The following is a 17,828-nucleotide window of genomic DNA, read 5'->3' as shown; positions in this document are numbered from 1 at the left end:
TCGGTGAACATCTGTGAGGCGCTGCATCGCCAGGGGAGGCCAAATAGGGCTCTGTATGCGTGGTTGTACTGTACTCGGAGTGTGTTCATGACGCCTTGTGTGTATGTCGTCCATAGCTCGCTAGTGTAGAAGCTCATACAGTATGTTTGGAAAAGTTGCTTCTTCACCGGAGGACTGCATTTGTTGAATCTCCTGGCAAGCATGTTAGCTCGCACACTCAGTACTCTTCTTTGACGTTCTATGCCTTTTTTATCATTTAGGTCATCGGTGATGACATGCCCCAAATATTTGATTTCGCTGCAAATTGTCAGGTTGGCCCCGCCGAGACGTATGGGTGGAATGACAGTGGGACCAGTATTTGCTTTAAATATCAGCAGGGATGACTTTTTAGCATTGTACATCAGCCCGTGACTATCAACGTAAGCTTCGCAAATTGCCAGAAGTTTTTTCATCGCTCAATAACAAAGGTGTATGTCAACACACAATCTAGAAATATAATAAAATTGAACTTTTTTTTTTCATTACTGTGGCAACACCGATTTTAGAACAAAACACAATTTTAGGTTTGAATTTGATGTTATTTTAAACTTTAGAATCGTGGTTTATTTGTGTTCGAATCTGACAGGTTGACTGGACGGGAAAATTACTTTCCAATTTTTGAAAAAAATGTAATGGCCGAATGAGTTATTTTTCGACTGAACAGCGCCTGTTATCCGCAAAAGCTTTAACACGATGCTCCGTGAATTGCATAGTAAAATGTTCTAGGCACGCCGTTGACTTGAAAATGTATTACATATCTTCAATCATGTGTCACTAGGGTTGCCAGTACAGTTTTTTGAACGGCTGTCCGGTCTAGAAAATTTTGGAAAACCGGACAATAGAATGTCCGTTTTTTTTTAAATACGCGACATATATACCTCAATCACGAGATAATTTACAGAGCAAAAGCCGTGAGCGATGCTGGCGGGTGTATGTGTGCAGTGTTTCCGTCTCCAATGCCTTCGTAGAAAGAGTTTTTAGTGTAATGGACCGGTCAGTGGTTGAGTGGGCATAGCGCTTGGGTCTCACCCGAGCGTCGCGTGTTCGATTCCTCGACTGGCTAAGTCCTCCATCACAACACAAGCAACATTTTCGGCTTTCTGTGGTGGTAGTAGGAGATTTTCAAACATTGTTGGGTTATTCGTGACCCGGGAATGTTTGTCTTTCTTTAAAAAAAAAAAAAAATTTAAATTTAAAAAAATGGTTAATGTATGGACTGACGAAATAAATCTACTAGGTGTGAATACCGTAAAAAGTGAATTAGGTGTTTTCTTCAATTTAAATGTCAGTCACACTGAATATAAAGATACAATTTCAGGCAATAAACAATTATAAGCAGTATCATATAGTGGCAAATATGTTAAAAACTGATTTTATGCTTACCAATAGTAATAATAAATATAAGTTTTAATGTTTACTAAGTGTTTCATTGTGTTCACCCTGAGAAATTTTCGGTAATTTTCTGTTTGTTTTGGCCAAAATCAAAGGGGTTTATGATTATCAAAGAACCCTTTGATTTTCGACAAATTGTACCAAAAAATCAATACCTTTGATAAAAAAATGTTCGGTTTTTTTATCTGGACCATATGGCAACCCTATGTGTCACTTTGTTCATACACGCTAATCTCCGAAACAGCCCAACCGATTTCAATGAAATTTTGTGAATGTGTATGGTTGGTTCAAGCTTGCAATATAGGATAGTTTTGGACCCGATAGGTGGCGCTGTTGTCGAGATCTAATTTGATTTTTCATCCAAAACTACATACCACCACAATTTTTTATGTCCCTACACGGAAGGCTGTCTGTGGCAGGACAACGTCTGCCCGGACCCACTAGTTTATTACATAAAGCAGCAGAGAAGCCTTTTTTCTAAAGATTGTAGCGGATTAGATCTTCCTTGGCGTCATAGATTTCGTAATAGTATTGAAAGAATTTTGTCGTTAGTGTGGAGTGATCGGTTAAATTCGTCACTTTGTTTTAATAGTGTCATCAAATTATTAATTTATGTTATTTTGATAACTAGTTGAAGTTCTCGAAGTTTCCTAGGCTACAGACAGTTGGAAACAGCTAGTGTGACTCCTTTAAAAAAATTAAAAACAAACTTTTGGATCACGAAGTACCCGGCTTTGCCCAGAGTTTTTTGAAATCAGATGTAGACAATAATTTTCCTCTTACTTTGAACGTCAAGTGTGCAAAATTTCTGCTTCTAAGGGTGAGAAAAGAAGATGGGGTAGTTTTTAGAAGTCGCACGAAAGACAATGAACTTTCTCCTGTTTTAAAGATCAAGTGTGCAAAATTTCATCATTCTTGAAAATGAAACTGTAGATTTGTAAATAAAAACCAATGCCCCGCCGAAACTGACAATCTTCTTAATATATTTAAATAGACGTAGAAAAATATATGCGTGAATCCAAGAGTTTTCCGTCAGGACTAATATGTTATCTTTAAGGATGCTGAGCAGAGGGTCCGTTCAATAACTTAAAAGGGGGACCATATGGAACATGGGATATCGCCTCGCCCCCAGGCGTCCCTGTCCTGGTATACTTCAGTGGCCTCCGTCCATAACACCTCCTCGGAGGTCTTGGATGTTTTCCCCCTAGAAATGCAGTCAGTACTTTAATGCGGTCAAAGCGACCTCATCTGCGACTCTTTTAAAGGTCTGAAGATTAGCGCAGGGGTTCGATGTTTAGCACATCTCGGATCGTAGATCTTTTCCTCTCAAATACCTCGCAAACGAAATAAAAAGAGAATAATTAATTTGTTTCATCTGTGGTGAGCGAGATCTATAATGCATAGAGAGCAAAATATCACGTTTAAATTCACATAACAGGCTGTTGGTAGGAAATCAATAGGAAGCGATACAAAAGTGGCGCGCGCATCGCAGCCTCTTCTCTCAAGACTCCGCGCGCTGGACCACTGTGCACCCTTCACCCCACGGTCCGCCGAGATGGGAGTCTCGTAAGCCCTAAGCAGCCCCAAGTAGCCATAAAAGCCACAAAACAGCAATAACAGCGCTAAAACAGCACAAAAAACTTACAGAAATAACCGTTTTGACGCAAATTTAGACCCATCTCGGCGGCAACCATTCTAAAATCACTCAAAAAGTATTCTAAATGTCAATTTGAATCATAAATGATCATTTATGATAAATAAACTTTATTAAAATGTATAACCGTGTTTAAAATAGTGCGTAAATCAGTGCTTCCACAGCTTTTTGTATAAATTAAGTCAGTGGGTTATTGAATAACAAGTATAGTGTATCCGTGTTATTTAAGTGTTTTTAAGTCAGTGTGATGCATATTCCCAAGATCCCGATGAGGCTACCAGGGGCAGGACAAGCGCTCCAAGTGGCGCTGCAGACAGTGCGGCAACACCTGCCGGGCTCCGGGGGCGCGCAAGCCCCTGGGGCACCGCCCAAGCAGGCCGTCCGATTCGCCAATCAGAGTAAGTTTATAACTTACAACACCATTGATTTACTTTAAACTCTCACAGCCAATTATGTTAGTTATGTTGTTTGACTTTTGGGCTATTGAACTGTGTTGCGTTTCCTCTTCGATAAAAAAATAACCTATCCGTTTTATTTTTTTATATTATTTCCATGCACGAGGACTATTCCATCAGGTCCTATGACATCTTCGGGGGTAGTTCCGTGGAGGGTCTCTTTGAGGAAAAGAAGCTAACGTAACTGTCAAAAATATACAAAAACATTGTTTTAAATGATAGAACGGAGTTGATTGGAAAATTATTAATTTTGGCAAACCGCGGTTTTAGGATAATAGGGGAAGTTGCGATGATTGGACTAAAAAACTTTGTAGTCGTATAGCTCCTTAGTCTTGGTATATAGAATACATGTAAATGATTAATTAAAACCACTGTTTATTCATGTAATAAAAGTATAAGTCAAATAATTTTAGAACTTATAATTACACGAAAAAAAGAAGAAAAAAAAATTTTGGGTTGCCTAATTTGAACCACCATCGCCTTTTTTGGACCACTGATTTGCTATGATCGCATTAAAGCATTTTGGAGGCAGGGTCCAATATAAGCGACCTTTCATAATTATAATTTTAATGAATTTTTAGATTTTCAATAACAATATACTTCAATCATTAATTAAAACTCGAAAACAAACATAGCGATAACAATTAGAGTAAAATACTTCTTAGTTTAATAATCGGTTATCTTTTTAAGCATTATGTAGTGGCAATATACTCACATATCTTGAAGAAGCACAAAAAGCAAAATAAATTGTCCTACATTAATGGCCCTATATATTTCATTTTTTTCTTCTACATTTCATCTTTGTTCTTTTAAGTTATTAGCAAAATATGTTATTTCACATGGTCACCCTACATGTGTACTACATTTTTGAAATAGTTTCCTTCAGCTTAGTAAGTAACCATTATTCGTGCAACAATATTGTTCTTTCAATATAGTATTACTTTGTGATATAATCATTATTTTGTAAAATTATTAACCTAGACACAGTCCTAGTGATTTTAATAATTAAAATGTAAAGAGTGATACCGCCTGTAAGGAAACAATAAATAAAATAAAAACATTGAAAAAATAACAAAATAAACATTAAAAAAATAACACAATGAACATTAAAAAAAATAACCTAATAAACATGAAAACCGAAACACTTTTAACATGTATTTGCAGGCAATGTAAAATAATTCTAATTTGGTTGTACCTTTTCATCATTAAGATTAAAATCATTCCCAGCATTGGACCGGTTCAATAGTGGAAAAACTATGGTGGTCCAATCATCGCAAATTGCTGTTATTTCAAAAAAAAAATTGTTATAAAACTTAAACGACTTTTAATAAATACACAATGTTTACAAATAAACGCAATTAAAATAATTAATAACATCATATTTATATTTACCGAAATACGTTACACTGAGATGGTAGTCGCGAAGACGCTGATAGTAGAGAAACAAGTCTGTACGGGATATTGCTTGCTTTGTGACCTGATTGATTATGATATAATGAAGTGGCCATTTCGTTGCGCTGGTCCATTGATCGCAACCTTCCCCTAACACCCCGGCGTTGTCTGAAACACTTAAAAAATGATACCTGACAAGGGTTGAAATGAAAGTTGGGACTCTTGTCCGGTATTCAAATATTACAAAAAAAAGTTTTCCATTTAGATACAAGTCGCTATGTATCTCCAGGCAATGGATAAATTGCTGATACACGATGAAGTAATTTATAACACAAATAAAACGACACCACTAAACTAAGCATTGATTAACCGGACAGTGGCTGAGTTGGTAATGCGTCGGGTTCTCACCCAGGGGTCGCATCGTGAGTTAAATCGCTCGGCTGGCCAAGTCCTCCATCACGACACAAACACCATATTTGTTTAGTGTGGTCGTAGTAGGAGATTTTCAAATATTTTCAGATTATTCGTAGTAACACGGGAATGTTAATATTTAGAAAAGCACAAATTAACAGTATTATATTATAGGTGCATCCGTAAAATACATATTCAGGACTGACAGGGTAACTGGAGGAACTATACCCGGATGATGGATCCTACAACGCTGCTCGAAACGTTGGCTAAAGAAGGAGGAAGAGCAACGCGACATAATAACCCAGAAATGAATCACGATATTACTTTTGGCCGTGAAAATCTTGAATCATAATCAGAGTAACTGAGTTAAAAGTTCTTTGTCTGATTCTTCTTGCCAAAAATTGTGCTACTAAATTGTTATCAAAATAACAAACTCTAATCTTGGTCATGTTAAGAGCTTGTTATAAATAAAAATAACAAACTCTAATCTTGGTCATGTTAAGAGCTTGTTATAAAATAACAAACTCCAATCTTGATCCTGTTAAGGGCAACGATTGATAGAAGATTACGCAATAGATAATCCACGGGAAGACTGACGGTTGGAAGCCTTCGTGGCTTCGTAATCTACCGAACTGGTACTAGTGCAGTTCCGCATAGTTTACATTTAAAAAAGCTAGAATCGTTCTGGGGATTATTTTACTCAGTATTTTTGAAAATGTAAATACCGCACAAGAGTCCCAACTGCTTCCAATCGTCTGGAGCCAGTGGGACTATGACATACCCAATTGGGGTATATTATAAGGCTGAGGAAGGTGGATAAAAGATGGGAGGGGGGAGAGGAAGATGGGATATTAAAAAAAGACTATTCAGATCTGGTCACCAAACACGGTTAAAGCCATTTCAAACAGCGTTTCGATTCTGAAAGGTAGTCTTTCACCAGGGTGATACTCAGAGAATTGTCCTCAGTAACTAATACTACTGTAACTAATCACCGCTAACAAATGATTTATTTATTTATTTGTTAGAGTTTTAATTTTTTTGAGCTACACGGTTTATTAATTACGTTCGTATGTTTGCGATATTGTATGTACGAGTGGTTCCTTTGCCGACAGTACTTGTGGCAACCTGTCTAGCGGCGAGCCAGACTGCACTCTTCACGCTAGTCTTGAACGGTGAGTTCTATTTGCACATCACTCCTTGTACACGCAGAAAACCCGAAGTGAAACCCCGCCTGGAACCGCGTTGTTGTCATTTTGATTGCGATTGTTGCCCCGAGTTTGTTGATTAAACATAGGTGGTGCCCGCCACCCTACCGATATTTTAGAATATGCTCTAGAGTACAAAAAGGTTGGGAACCCCTGGTCTAGAGTAATACCGGCCCTGTGGTGTTTTGATACAAAACAAATAATCAGTTCTAAGTATTTTTGTGCTATAATTGGTAAACCTTTGAGAACCTTGTAAACAGTATACCTATGTATTTTTCTCAGTATCTGAATGTAATATTATTAAGAAGACACCATAAGACATATTTACTAATTTCGAATGTCTGTGCTGTGCGTTAGTTTGTAATTGTGATCGCAAATCTCTTCACCAAAACAGTCTTATCTCAACAAATATTGACAGTATCGATTTGAGAGTTGTCCCATTCAATTCAGCACGAATGAAAACATAATGAATGATACCTCACTCGACCTAGTTTGTAAATTAGTATTTTCGAAAATTCTCCTCCCCTTTCCTCCCTTATGTATGACCAATTTTAATTAATGCAATATTTTGTCATTCACTAAACCCTATTGTATTTGCACCAGGGAGACAATTTAAGTAAAGACTTGATTTCGATGGACGATATAATGTTTAAATTGACAAATTTCAAAATTTTATGTAAGATTGAAGTCTAATTCAGACTTAGAAAAGATGAGATGTTGAATAGGGGGAGGCAATTTTAGATAAGGCTTGATAGAAGAGAGGACATTTGTTTAGAGGGGGACAACTATAAATATAAAACAGAAACCAGACCACAGAAAGTACAATCTGGGGAGTAAAGCAGGTGAATTTTAAAAGGGCGAGAAGGAACGGAACAATGTCTAAATCTTATCAAAAAATATTCTCATATCTCGGTCCTAAAATACTTGGTTTTCCAATAAGAGGTGTTATTTTGAATAGCCCGCTATTTCGGCAGATGTTACTTTTTAAGCTGTCATTTTCTGACATTTTACAAATAGAAACTACGCCAATAATAAAAATGGAACGATACACGCTTCAACAATGCATTGAAATTATTAAAATTCACTTGGGTGAATCAAATGCAAATCATTTTGAGTGATGAGTCCCATTTCCACCTCGGTGGCTTCGTCAACAAGCAAAATTGTCACATTTGGGGCTCGGAAAACCCAAGAGTTATTGTTGAAAAGCCTCTCTATCCTCAACGTGTGACTGTTTGGTGCGGTTTGTGGTCCGGCGGAGTCATTGAACCTTACTTTTTCGAAAATAAGACTAGAGCAACAGTTACGGTGAATGGATTGCGCTATCGAGAGATGATTAATGATTTTTTATGGCCGGAATTGGATGGTATTGATCTGGACAACATATACTTTCAACAAGATGGCGCTACGTGCCACACAAGCAACGAAACCATTGATCTTTTACGGGAAAAGTTTCATTGAATATCAAAATAACACCTCTTATTGGAAAACCCTATAGAATCGTCGACAGTAACTTATACTACTGTAACTAATCACCGTTAACAAATGTTTTTTTTTGCATCGTTACTGAATTGACAAAGGCTTTCGTCTAGAGTAATACCGGCCCTGTAGTGTTTTAATACAAAACAAATAATCAGTTCTAAGTATTTTTGTGCTATAATTGGTAAACCTTTGAGAACCGGTATATGTATTTTTGTCAGTATCTGAAAGTAATATTATTAAGAAGACACCTTAAAAAATATCTACTAATTTCGAATGTCTGTGCTGTGCGTTAGTTTGTAATTGTGATCGCACATCTCTTCATCAAAACAGTCTTATCTCAACAAATATTAACAGTATGTAGTTGAATATGATTTAAGATTTTCACGGCCAAAAGTGTTTTTGTTAATTGTTTTTGGGGTGTTATGCCGTGTTGCGCTAACTCCTCAGGGCAGATGTGTGATAATGTACACTGTAACGTTGTCCGAAACGTTGGCTAAATAAGGAGTTGGCGCAACACGGCATAACACCCCAAAAACAAATTACAAAAAAAGTATGTAGTTGTCTCATTCGATTCAGCACGAATAAAAACATAATGAACGATACCTCACTCGACCTAGTTTGTAAACTTGTATTTAAAAAAATTCCCCTCCTCTTTTCTCCATATGTATGACCAAATTTCTGTAATGCAATATTTTGTCGTTTACTAAACTATATTTTGTTTGCACCACGGAGACAAGCTAAGTTAAGTTAAGGCTTGATTTCGATGGACGAGATAATGTTTAAATTGACAAATATCAAAATTATATGAAAGATTGAAATCTAATTCAGATTTATTTATTTATTTTGTAAGAAACAAACAGCTTTTATATAATATACAATGATAGATATAAATTTACAAGTTAACTGAAGTCAAGCCACAGAAGTTTCTTATATTAGATCATTGGAAATGAAGTTTTAGTATCTTAAAATTAATTTGGTGTTAAAGGAAGGGGGGAGGAAAAGGAAAATAGGAAGAGGATAGGAGATGCTCCCGATACATTCCACACTCTCATATTAATAATCGATCGTATGTATTACTTCATATCGATATTTCTTTAGGTTATTACCAAAAATATCAATGCTCTAAATTTTGTATTATATTGTGCACATATACGAGGAATTGGGGAATTTTTTTCGAATGTTCGTTCTACAAGAGGGTAGATAAAATAAATCAGATTGTCGGGTTGATCTAGACGGAATATGAAGATTTATGAAATTGGTAAGATCTGGTGAGTCCAGACCATTATTTAGGATTTAGAAGAGATGAGATGTTGAATAGGGGGAGGCAATTTTAGATAAGGCTTGATAGAAGAGAGGAAATTTGTTTAGAGGGGGACAACTATAAATATAATACAGAAACCAGATCAAAGAAAGTACAATCTGGGGAGTAAAACAGGTGAATTTTAAAAGGGTGAGAAGGAACGGAACAATGTCTAATTCATATTCGGATCTGTAATGACATTTATTTTTGGAAATATGGGAAAATTTATAAAACCACGTTTTTGATGGATTATCTCTTTACATCGATAGCCCTCTTCACCCAGTTAAAATTTCTAAATAACGCAATTTTCTAAGGATTTGTTTATTTTGAAATTTAGCAGACAACGGTGAGAGCTGCGAGATGTCAGCCATGCGACAAGGGCAAGGGGCGGGAATGGGCGAGGGGGAGGGTGGATACCAGTCCACCAACCCCACGAATCCTTTCCTGCAGCAGCCCCCGGCCTCTCAGCAGGGCACCGCGGAGGACAGCTTCATGAGCGGCTCCTATCAGCATCAGGACGGGACGCACAACAGGTAAATTCTACCTGATTGATTTTTATTATTCTTCGTTATAAGCACCCGCTAAACTGCCAATACAGTTTGTTATCAGGTCATGTTCACAATATTAATTATATATGAATACAATGAAATTTTGTGAATGTGTATGGTGATGGTACATGTATACATACTCCTAAGCGTACACATCAGCTAGTAAATATGCAATTTCAGCCTGCCTAGGTTTGTGCTCGCAAAACTCGAAAAGTAGATGATCGAAATCGCTGAAAATTTGAAAGTTTGTTGTTATTAGTGCCAGGAGTGTTTAGAGATGTTTAAACGGTATAAGAAGTCAGGGACACCCGAGAAAAACTCAACATAATATCTAGAATTAAAGTCGATGTAACAAACATGCTCATTTCCGAAAACAGCTGATAAAATTACATATCTAGGAATAATCATTGATAAAAACCTAAAATGTAAGATAACATCTGCCATACAATACACAAAATTAGGAAATTAATTTATATATTCTTACGAATCAGTAATTTCTTATCAATGAAAAATCTATACTCAATATATTATGCATTAGTACAGTCAACAGGACAGGGAGCAGCTTAAAAAACTAGCCTGACCCCCATAGAAATTGTTTAAAAACTCATAATAAAAATAATACTAAAAATACCTCCAGACTTCCCCGCTGAACGCGTATTCGAAGAATTCAAAGTTCATGCATTTAAAAACTTATTTATGAAAAATTTAATTATTCAAATTATAAAAGAAAAAGATAAATACTCATTCATAACTGAAAATCGAACCAGACTTAAATATATATTTGCATGCCCTAAACTACACACTTCTTTTGCCTAGCACCATTATACCCACCGAGGAAAACATTTCTTTAATAAATTACCAGAAGAAATTAGAAGCATTTATGATAAAAAACAAATATTGAACTGTATAAAAAACATTTTAGGGAAAATATTAACAAAAATACTGATTCCTCTAGTTTCACTTGAAAATCTCAAAAATTATCTTACAAAACTCTATTTATCCTCCATAATATATTTTTTCTTCTTTCCAAATACAACAATTTATATGGATTATGAATTATTTTTTACTTTGTAACCAAGATATATTATTTTTCGCAAATGTACACTAATCTTCCATCCACAAGCAATGCTTTTAATGGAAGTGTAGTACAAATTAAAACAGTATGACTTGTAAACATTGTATATTTATTTCGACCGGTCGGTGGCCGAGTTGATATCGCGTTTGGGTCCCACCCAAACGTAGTGTGTTCAATTCCTCGGCTGGCTAAGTCCTCCATCACAATACAAGCAACATTTTCAGCTTACTGTTGTAGTAGTAGAAGATTTTCAAATATTGTCAGGTTATTCGTAACCCGGGAATGTTTGTATTACTTTAAAAAAAAAAATATTGTAAAAAACACAATTATTGTATGTTGTAATGTAGTTTTTTAACAGTAACATTATGGTGGAAGAAGTTGGAGGCGCCTGAGAAAGGTATTAGCAATAGCGAAGCATTGCAGGGGATCCACTAGTATTATATATATATTAATAATAAAAAAAAAAACAAAAAATAGTATGGCATCAGAAAAAGTACATATAAGTGTGTATATAGAAAGAAAAAATAGAAATGTAAAAAAATATTTTTCACAATATCATTTTTTCAGCATACATTTCCTTATTTTGGTAAAATGTTAAAATTGTAAATTTTAGGGAAACTACTTTCCAAGGTTCTTTGACCGTATTTATTTAGATATCTGGTAATAAAAGGTCCACCGTTTGCAGTTAGTTTTGTATTATGACTACGTTCCACTATTTCGTTAAATTCAGATTGTGATATGTGTTAGCTCATAATTTTAAGCCACAATATAGCACGAACAAATAAATTATAAATTTACAGAATTGTATAACAATGAGGTGGCTACATTGTGTCTTTGTTCATATTCAGTTTTACTTAAGAGTAATTTGATTATGGAATATTGTACATTTGTGACTTGTTAGTGGGATGAATTGTTACAGGCATGATTAGGTTACAATGTTAATTGAGTTAATTAATATTCCTTAATGCATCATATTGTTGTTTTTAGGCAAGCGAGCATGCAGAGCGTGGATTTCTACGCCTCTTCCGAAGAGGGATGTGAAGGCGAGGGAGGTGGCAGACACGGGGCCAAGATCAACGAGTGGCAAGCAGCCTGGAATGTGACCAACGCCATCCAAGGCATGTTCATTGTATCTCTACCATTCGCCGTCCTGCGAGGAGGCTACTGGGCCATCGCCGCCATGGTGGGAATCGCACACATCTGCTGCTACACTGGAAAGATCCTGGTAGAGTGCCTTTACGAAGATGACCCTGTGACGGGGCAGAGGATACGTGTGCGCGACTCTTACGTCAGTATCGCCAAGGTTTGCTTCGGACCAAAGTTCGGGGCCAGAGCTGTTAGTGTCGCTCAAGTCATCGAGCTGTTGATGACTTGCATTTTGTACGTAGTTGTTTGTGGAGACCTCATGATCGGGAGCTATCCAGATGGAGCTATCGATACTCGTTCCTGGATGATGTTGATAGGAATCTTTTTGATCCCACTGGCTTTCTTAAAATCGTTGCAATCCGTAAGCATGCTGTCTTTTTGGTGCACGATGAGTCATCTGTTCATCAATGTTGTAATAGTTGGCTATTGTCTACTGGAGATTGGAGAGTGGGGTTGGGCCAAAGTTAAATGGACAATCGATATGGAAAACTTTCCCATCAGTCTTGGCGTAATAGTCTTCTCTTATACATCGCAAATATTTTTGCCAACGCTGGAAGGCAATATGGAGGACCCTGGTAAGTTCAACTGGATGTTGGATTGGTCACATATTGCAGCCGCCGCGTTCAAATCTCTCTTCGGGTATATCTGCTTCCTGACCTTCCAGAACGACACTCAACAAGTGATCACCAACAATTTGCACTCGCAGGGGTTTAAAGGAATGGTAAATCTCTGCCTAGTTGTAAAAGCCTTGCTGAGTTATCCTCTTCCTTACTACGCGGCTTGTGAACTTCTAGAACGGGCAATGTTTCGCGGTAAGCCACGCACTATATTTCCTTCTATCTGGGCGCTCGACGGAGAGTTGAAAGTCTGGGGGTTGGCTTGGAAAGTCGGAGTCATTCTCTTCACTATCCTCATGGCCATCTTCATTCCGCACTTCTCTATCCTCATGGGCTTCATCGGCAGCTTCACCGGCACCATGTTGAGCTTCATTTGGCCATGTTACTTCCACCTAAAACTAAAGAAAGGCACTCTCAGCACGCAGACAATAGCTTATGACTACTTCATTATTGCTTTGGGAGTTCTCTTCGGTGTTATTGGAGTGTACGATTCTGGTTCGGCACTAATCACGGCGTTTGAGATCGGATTACCTTTCTAGATTCATTATTATATATTACTGAACCGTTAATTGTCTTAGGAAGTAAAGTTACAATTTGTGTTTGTTTTTTTTACTTGAGTTTTAAGCATGTCTTGGAATTGTTGCAACAAGTTGCAAGCTATCCCAGTGGAAAGTCACTTATGGACTATTTAATCTTTTTAATGTTGCAAATGAATATATGTATACATCTGTAGAATGACAGAAACGGGTTGATTGTGCAATTCAATTTGTTGATTGACAATAACCCGCCTAAAAATCCACGACAATACAAAGTATTATTACGTGTTGCTTATTGTAGTTCGAATGACAATAATTTATTGATATTTGAAAGAACACATATTTAAAAATGTAAGCCAAAATGTTCGGTTAATCGATTGATATGGCATTTTAGACACCTACTAACGATGTGCTTTTTTGGTAAAATTTTAAAAGATCACCTTCTAATGTTTGAAAGAATTGTTCTTCTTAAGCGTACTTTCAAAGAATAATGTATTAATTGATCTTGAAAATTAATGGAAACAATCAATCACAGATCTGATTGGAAGATCAATAAATTTTCAACAAAATATCAATGATCAATACTTTGCAAACAAAATCAGGATTTTTGGCTTTGACTGTCTGTCAAACTAGATTCAAGTCGGCAAATGTAAGATTATCCCGAAATGCGGAATTTTATCGAACAAAAAACGTACCGAAGTAATATTGTTTAAAAAATGTTAAAAATGTATAAAAAGTACATCAAATTTGTATAGTTAGACTTACGACTGTATGTCTGTTAGTGTTGTTATTTGTCTTCCAAATATTGACAATATTTAGCCATAAGAAACTTGTCTTCCGAAAAGTCGTACAATTAAAAAATATGTCTTCCATTTTTAATATAAAATTATTATGCTAATGTTAGGAAAAATAAACACTGTAATTATTTATACATTTATTGTGACATTGTGTTATTTGTGTAAATCTTGTGCCATTTAGGCCTTGCTGTTTGATTAGTGCATCAGTAATACTATATTAGTTAGTACAAAACAATAACAATTCTGGCCCAAAATAATGGCTTAAATGCGAACCAACTTTAAAAAGAAATTTAAATTTCTTAAAAAAAAGAAGTTATTTTTTAAGCTTTATTCACAAGGGGAGTATTTTGCCGCGTCGCAATTTTCGCCGTGCTAATTTTGTAGAAAAATTGACAAGTGTAGCGAAACCGCATGTATTTGGGCGTCACAGGCGTTAACACTGACAGAAAAGATGGCCGCCATTCTTGTTCAAACATAATTTTTTACAGGATGCAGCAAAACAGACAATGCAGTTTTGAAGGGCCGGCACATCCCGTGTGGTGGGGGTAGAAACCTGAGAGGGGTCTTCTTGTGTCGGGAGGGTCGTGCCGTTTTCAGTCGTTATCATGGTTTGGTCTGGACAGGATCGGGGCTTCACCGTTCACACGTTTCTTGAAAATTGCCGCTCTTTCGTCGCCACCCAGCTGCAATTCGGCAATTTCGGCTGCATTTTGCGACTTCTTCCTGCAGGGCCACCTTAAGGAAAATGTTTTTAAACATCAACCTCACACCTTGGAAGAACTCAAGAATTGAATTCGGGAGGAAATCATCGCTATACCCGTTGGGATGTGACAAAATGCGGGCGAATACTTCAGAAATCGCCTTAATCAATTTATCATTGCTAGGGGCCATTATCTTTATGATGTCATCTTGATGTATAAAATGACATGATGTATCAAATAAAATAAAATGATCCCCGTTTCTGTTGCGCCGTTTTTTTAATAGCCCTTCAAAACTGCACTATCTGTTTTGTCGCATTCTGTATAACGGTGAGTGTGAAAGTTTATTTATTTGCTAAACTTTATACCACTAACAATTTAATAAGATGGTGGCCATAACGAATTTTTATATATAAATAAATATATTTCTGAAAAAAAATTGCCCTGAAAAACATGTGAAAATAATTCTGAAAATCAAAAAATAGATTTGAACGATATACTCAGAGGCGGATTTGCAGTCTTGGCCGCCCTAGGCCCCAGTCCATGTAGCCGCCCCTTTCTCAGTACCCATCATATTGACCAGGAGTATCCAAACTTTTCACAGTATGTTCCTAGGGTCAAAACCGTTTTAATTTTCGCTATTTCGTACGTAGAATATTTGGGTACTTAGGAAGTAATTTCTTGTTATCATCTGTGACTTTTTTGTCACGATTGGCCGCCCCTAATATCTGGCCGCCCTAGGCCCGGGCCTACATAGGCCTAAGGGCAAATCCGCCTCTGGATATACTGCGAAGGTATTTATACAAAATGCGTAATATTTATTGAATTTAGACGAGAATATGTAATTGTTAGAAGATTTTTCTGCTAGAAAAACTGCAAGTTAACTGTTGTAATATGGCAATGAAATAACATTCAGTTGGTAACACTACATGCACAGAAAGTAGGTGTCAAAAGTATAAGTGTCTGTAATGGCTGTAATGTGTGTGCTCTGTTACAATAAACGTTATTTTGGTTATTAAAGATCACCATCTATTATTTATCAAGACTACATTGACTATACAAATGTAAGCATCATATTTAATCGTTTCAATAGTACATATGTCAAAGTTACAACTGAAAGATGCCGAAAAGCAAAATATGTGTGAATAGTCTCGCGTTATTTTATCTCACAAAAACTTTCGGCGCGGAATATTGTACTCCCTTGTGAATGCGGCTTCAATTGTTCTTAATTTATCGATAAATTTTAAATGCAATAAAAAGAGTCTTCCAAGAAAGAGGTTCAGTAAAATGTGACTTTAATATTATATATTATAAACATTTACCTATCGTGATTTTTTAAAATCATAGTTTTTCGATAACTTATACCAGTATATATTATAGTATACTCCCAAGTTTATCAATATTTCTTATTGATCGGTAGACGATTAATTGTTAATTTATTTTCCATATATATTGAATGCATTGTGTGATAACGTGAAAAATAAACAATTAAAAAAGTTGTATGGTTGGATTGTATGATCATTTGTCTTCCTTATACAAAAATATATATCTATCATTATTTTGATGACTTAGAGTTAAAATGTTGTATCTCCAATTTTGGTCGAAAATGAGTTAAGTTCTGAAATGTACTAAAATGGTATACATTTTACTAGGATCAAGCATTGCATCTCCTAAACCTTCCATCTCAAAAATATAAACATATTAAAATATATTGTAAATCCTCCAGGAATTTTTTTATGAGCATAGATATTGTGTCTCCTTAACAATATAATTTATCTTTATGCTAAAAAGTCACATGCCATTAGTAAATCTATTATCTCTAATTTGTAAATATTATAAAACAAAGTAATTATCCGCTTATGTCTGTTTGTGAGCTTAGTTCTTCTAAACTACGCAGCGGATTTTAATGGAGTATCACTATCATTTAGAGAATTTCTTCCGGAAGGTTTATATATATATAATACATGCATATTGTATTTATAAAAGTCAAGTAACGCTGTGTACACGTCAGCTTGTAGATACCATGAATGATAACATGAAACTAAAAACCTATTTATCACAAAATCTAATTTTCGAAAGTTTGCAATCTTTCAAAATCAGTTTTCTCAATATTATGATCAATGGAGATACAATATTTTAACTCCAAGCCATCGGTGAATACAATTATATACAATACATTTTTATAAATATGTTTTTAGTCAATACATATCTAATTTTAACGTAATTTTCCCCGTCGTTACATAAAAAAAAGCTGTACTATTGGTCATAATATTTACAATTTATGAAATACATGTTTTAGCAGCCTTTTTCGATTTTTTCGAAACTTCATGAATTGCACGTTTTAAATAATGATAACATTCGAATATGCAGTATAATGAATTTATCAACTTTTGTTGTCAAATTGACAAAAAAGTCTTGTTCTCAACGATGTTTTAAAATGTTACAGATAAATAAATTCTAAAAATGTCTTCCATTTGAATAATTATATATTATAACGTAAATGTTTATTTTCCCGTCAATTATTGGTCGGTTACATAGTTTTAAAAGTATATCTGCTTACCAAATGAATCTTATTATTGGACAGTTAAATATAAATCAGCTACCTAACCAAAGAAATATTTACAATACGTACTTAATTAGTTTAAAAAATATGATTTTGCTGCAAATCAGGCTGAACGTTTTAGATAATTTATTTAAAAAAAGAATGTCAACAATTATTATTATTAGATAGGTACCTACTCGTATGTCTTCCATTAATAACGATGTATTTATTTAAACAATTATATTGAATGGGTCGAATAATTTATACATAAGATTTTATTAATAAAGCAGAAAAGGTTGAATCGATGTATCAATGTCATAATTACGTGTTTGTAAAAAGAAGATACTTTCAAATGACCTACTTACCGATTTATGGTGTCAAATTAGTGAAATAATAAATCCAAAATTTCTTTTATATAACATTACAGTCTACTTCAATAAAACTCACTTGATATTTTTGTATAAAATGTATTTGAGGTTATGTTTTAGAATTTTGCATGGAAATGCCTAAAAATGTTTTGAATTAAATATATAACATATCAT

The 17,828-nt window shown here is 35.3% G+C and overlaps 1 protein-coding gene across 1 annotated transcript; it reads left to right on the top strand.

Moving 5' to 3' along the window:
* Positions 1-2,937: 2,937 nt before the first annotated feature.
* On the top strand, positions 2,938-15,216 carry VGAT (vesicular GABA transporter). The gene is made up of 3 exons (XM_089648872.1): positions 2,938-3,483; positions 9,665-9,860; positions 11,938-15,216. The coding sequence occupies exons 1-3, from the start codon at positions 3,333-3,335 to the stop codon at positions 13,250-13,252; spliced, it is 1,662 nt and encodes a 553-aa protein (XP_089504998.1). The 5' UTR covers positions 2,938-3,332; the 3' UTR covers positions 13,253-15,216.
* The last annotated feature ends 2,612 nt before the right edge of the window (positions 15,217-17,828 follow it).

The sequence above is a fragment of the Hesperophylax consimilis genome, chromosome 28 (assembly GCF_061612785.1).
Source record: "Hesperophylax consimilis isolate HC1 chromosome 28, BYU_Hcon_1.0, whole genome shotgun sequence".
NCBI classification, from domain to species: Eukaryota; Metazoa; Arthropoda; class Insecta; order Trichoptera; family Limnephilidae; genus Hesperophylax; species Hesperophylax consimilis.
This window is presented reverse-complemented; position numbering and strand designations above follow the sequence as displayed.

Bases quoted from the DNA above. Each gene is read 5' to 3' on its own strand.
- VGAT (XM_089648872.1), top strand. From the start codon at position 3,333: ATGCATATTCCCAAGATCCCGATGAGGCTACCAGGGGCAGGACAAGCG. The intron at 3,484-9,664 runs GTAAGTTTATAA...TTTGAAATTTAG, and splicing joins CGTCCGATTCGCCAATCAGA to CAGACAACGGTGAGAGCTGC. The intron at 9,861-11,937 runs GTAAATTCTACC...TGTTGTTTTTAG, and splicing joins CAGGACGGGACGCACAACAG to GCAAGCGAGCATGCAGAGCG.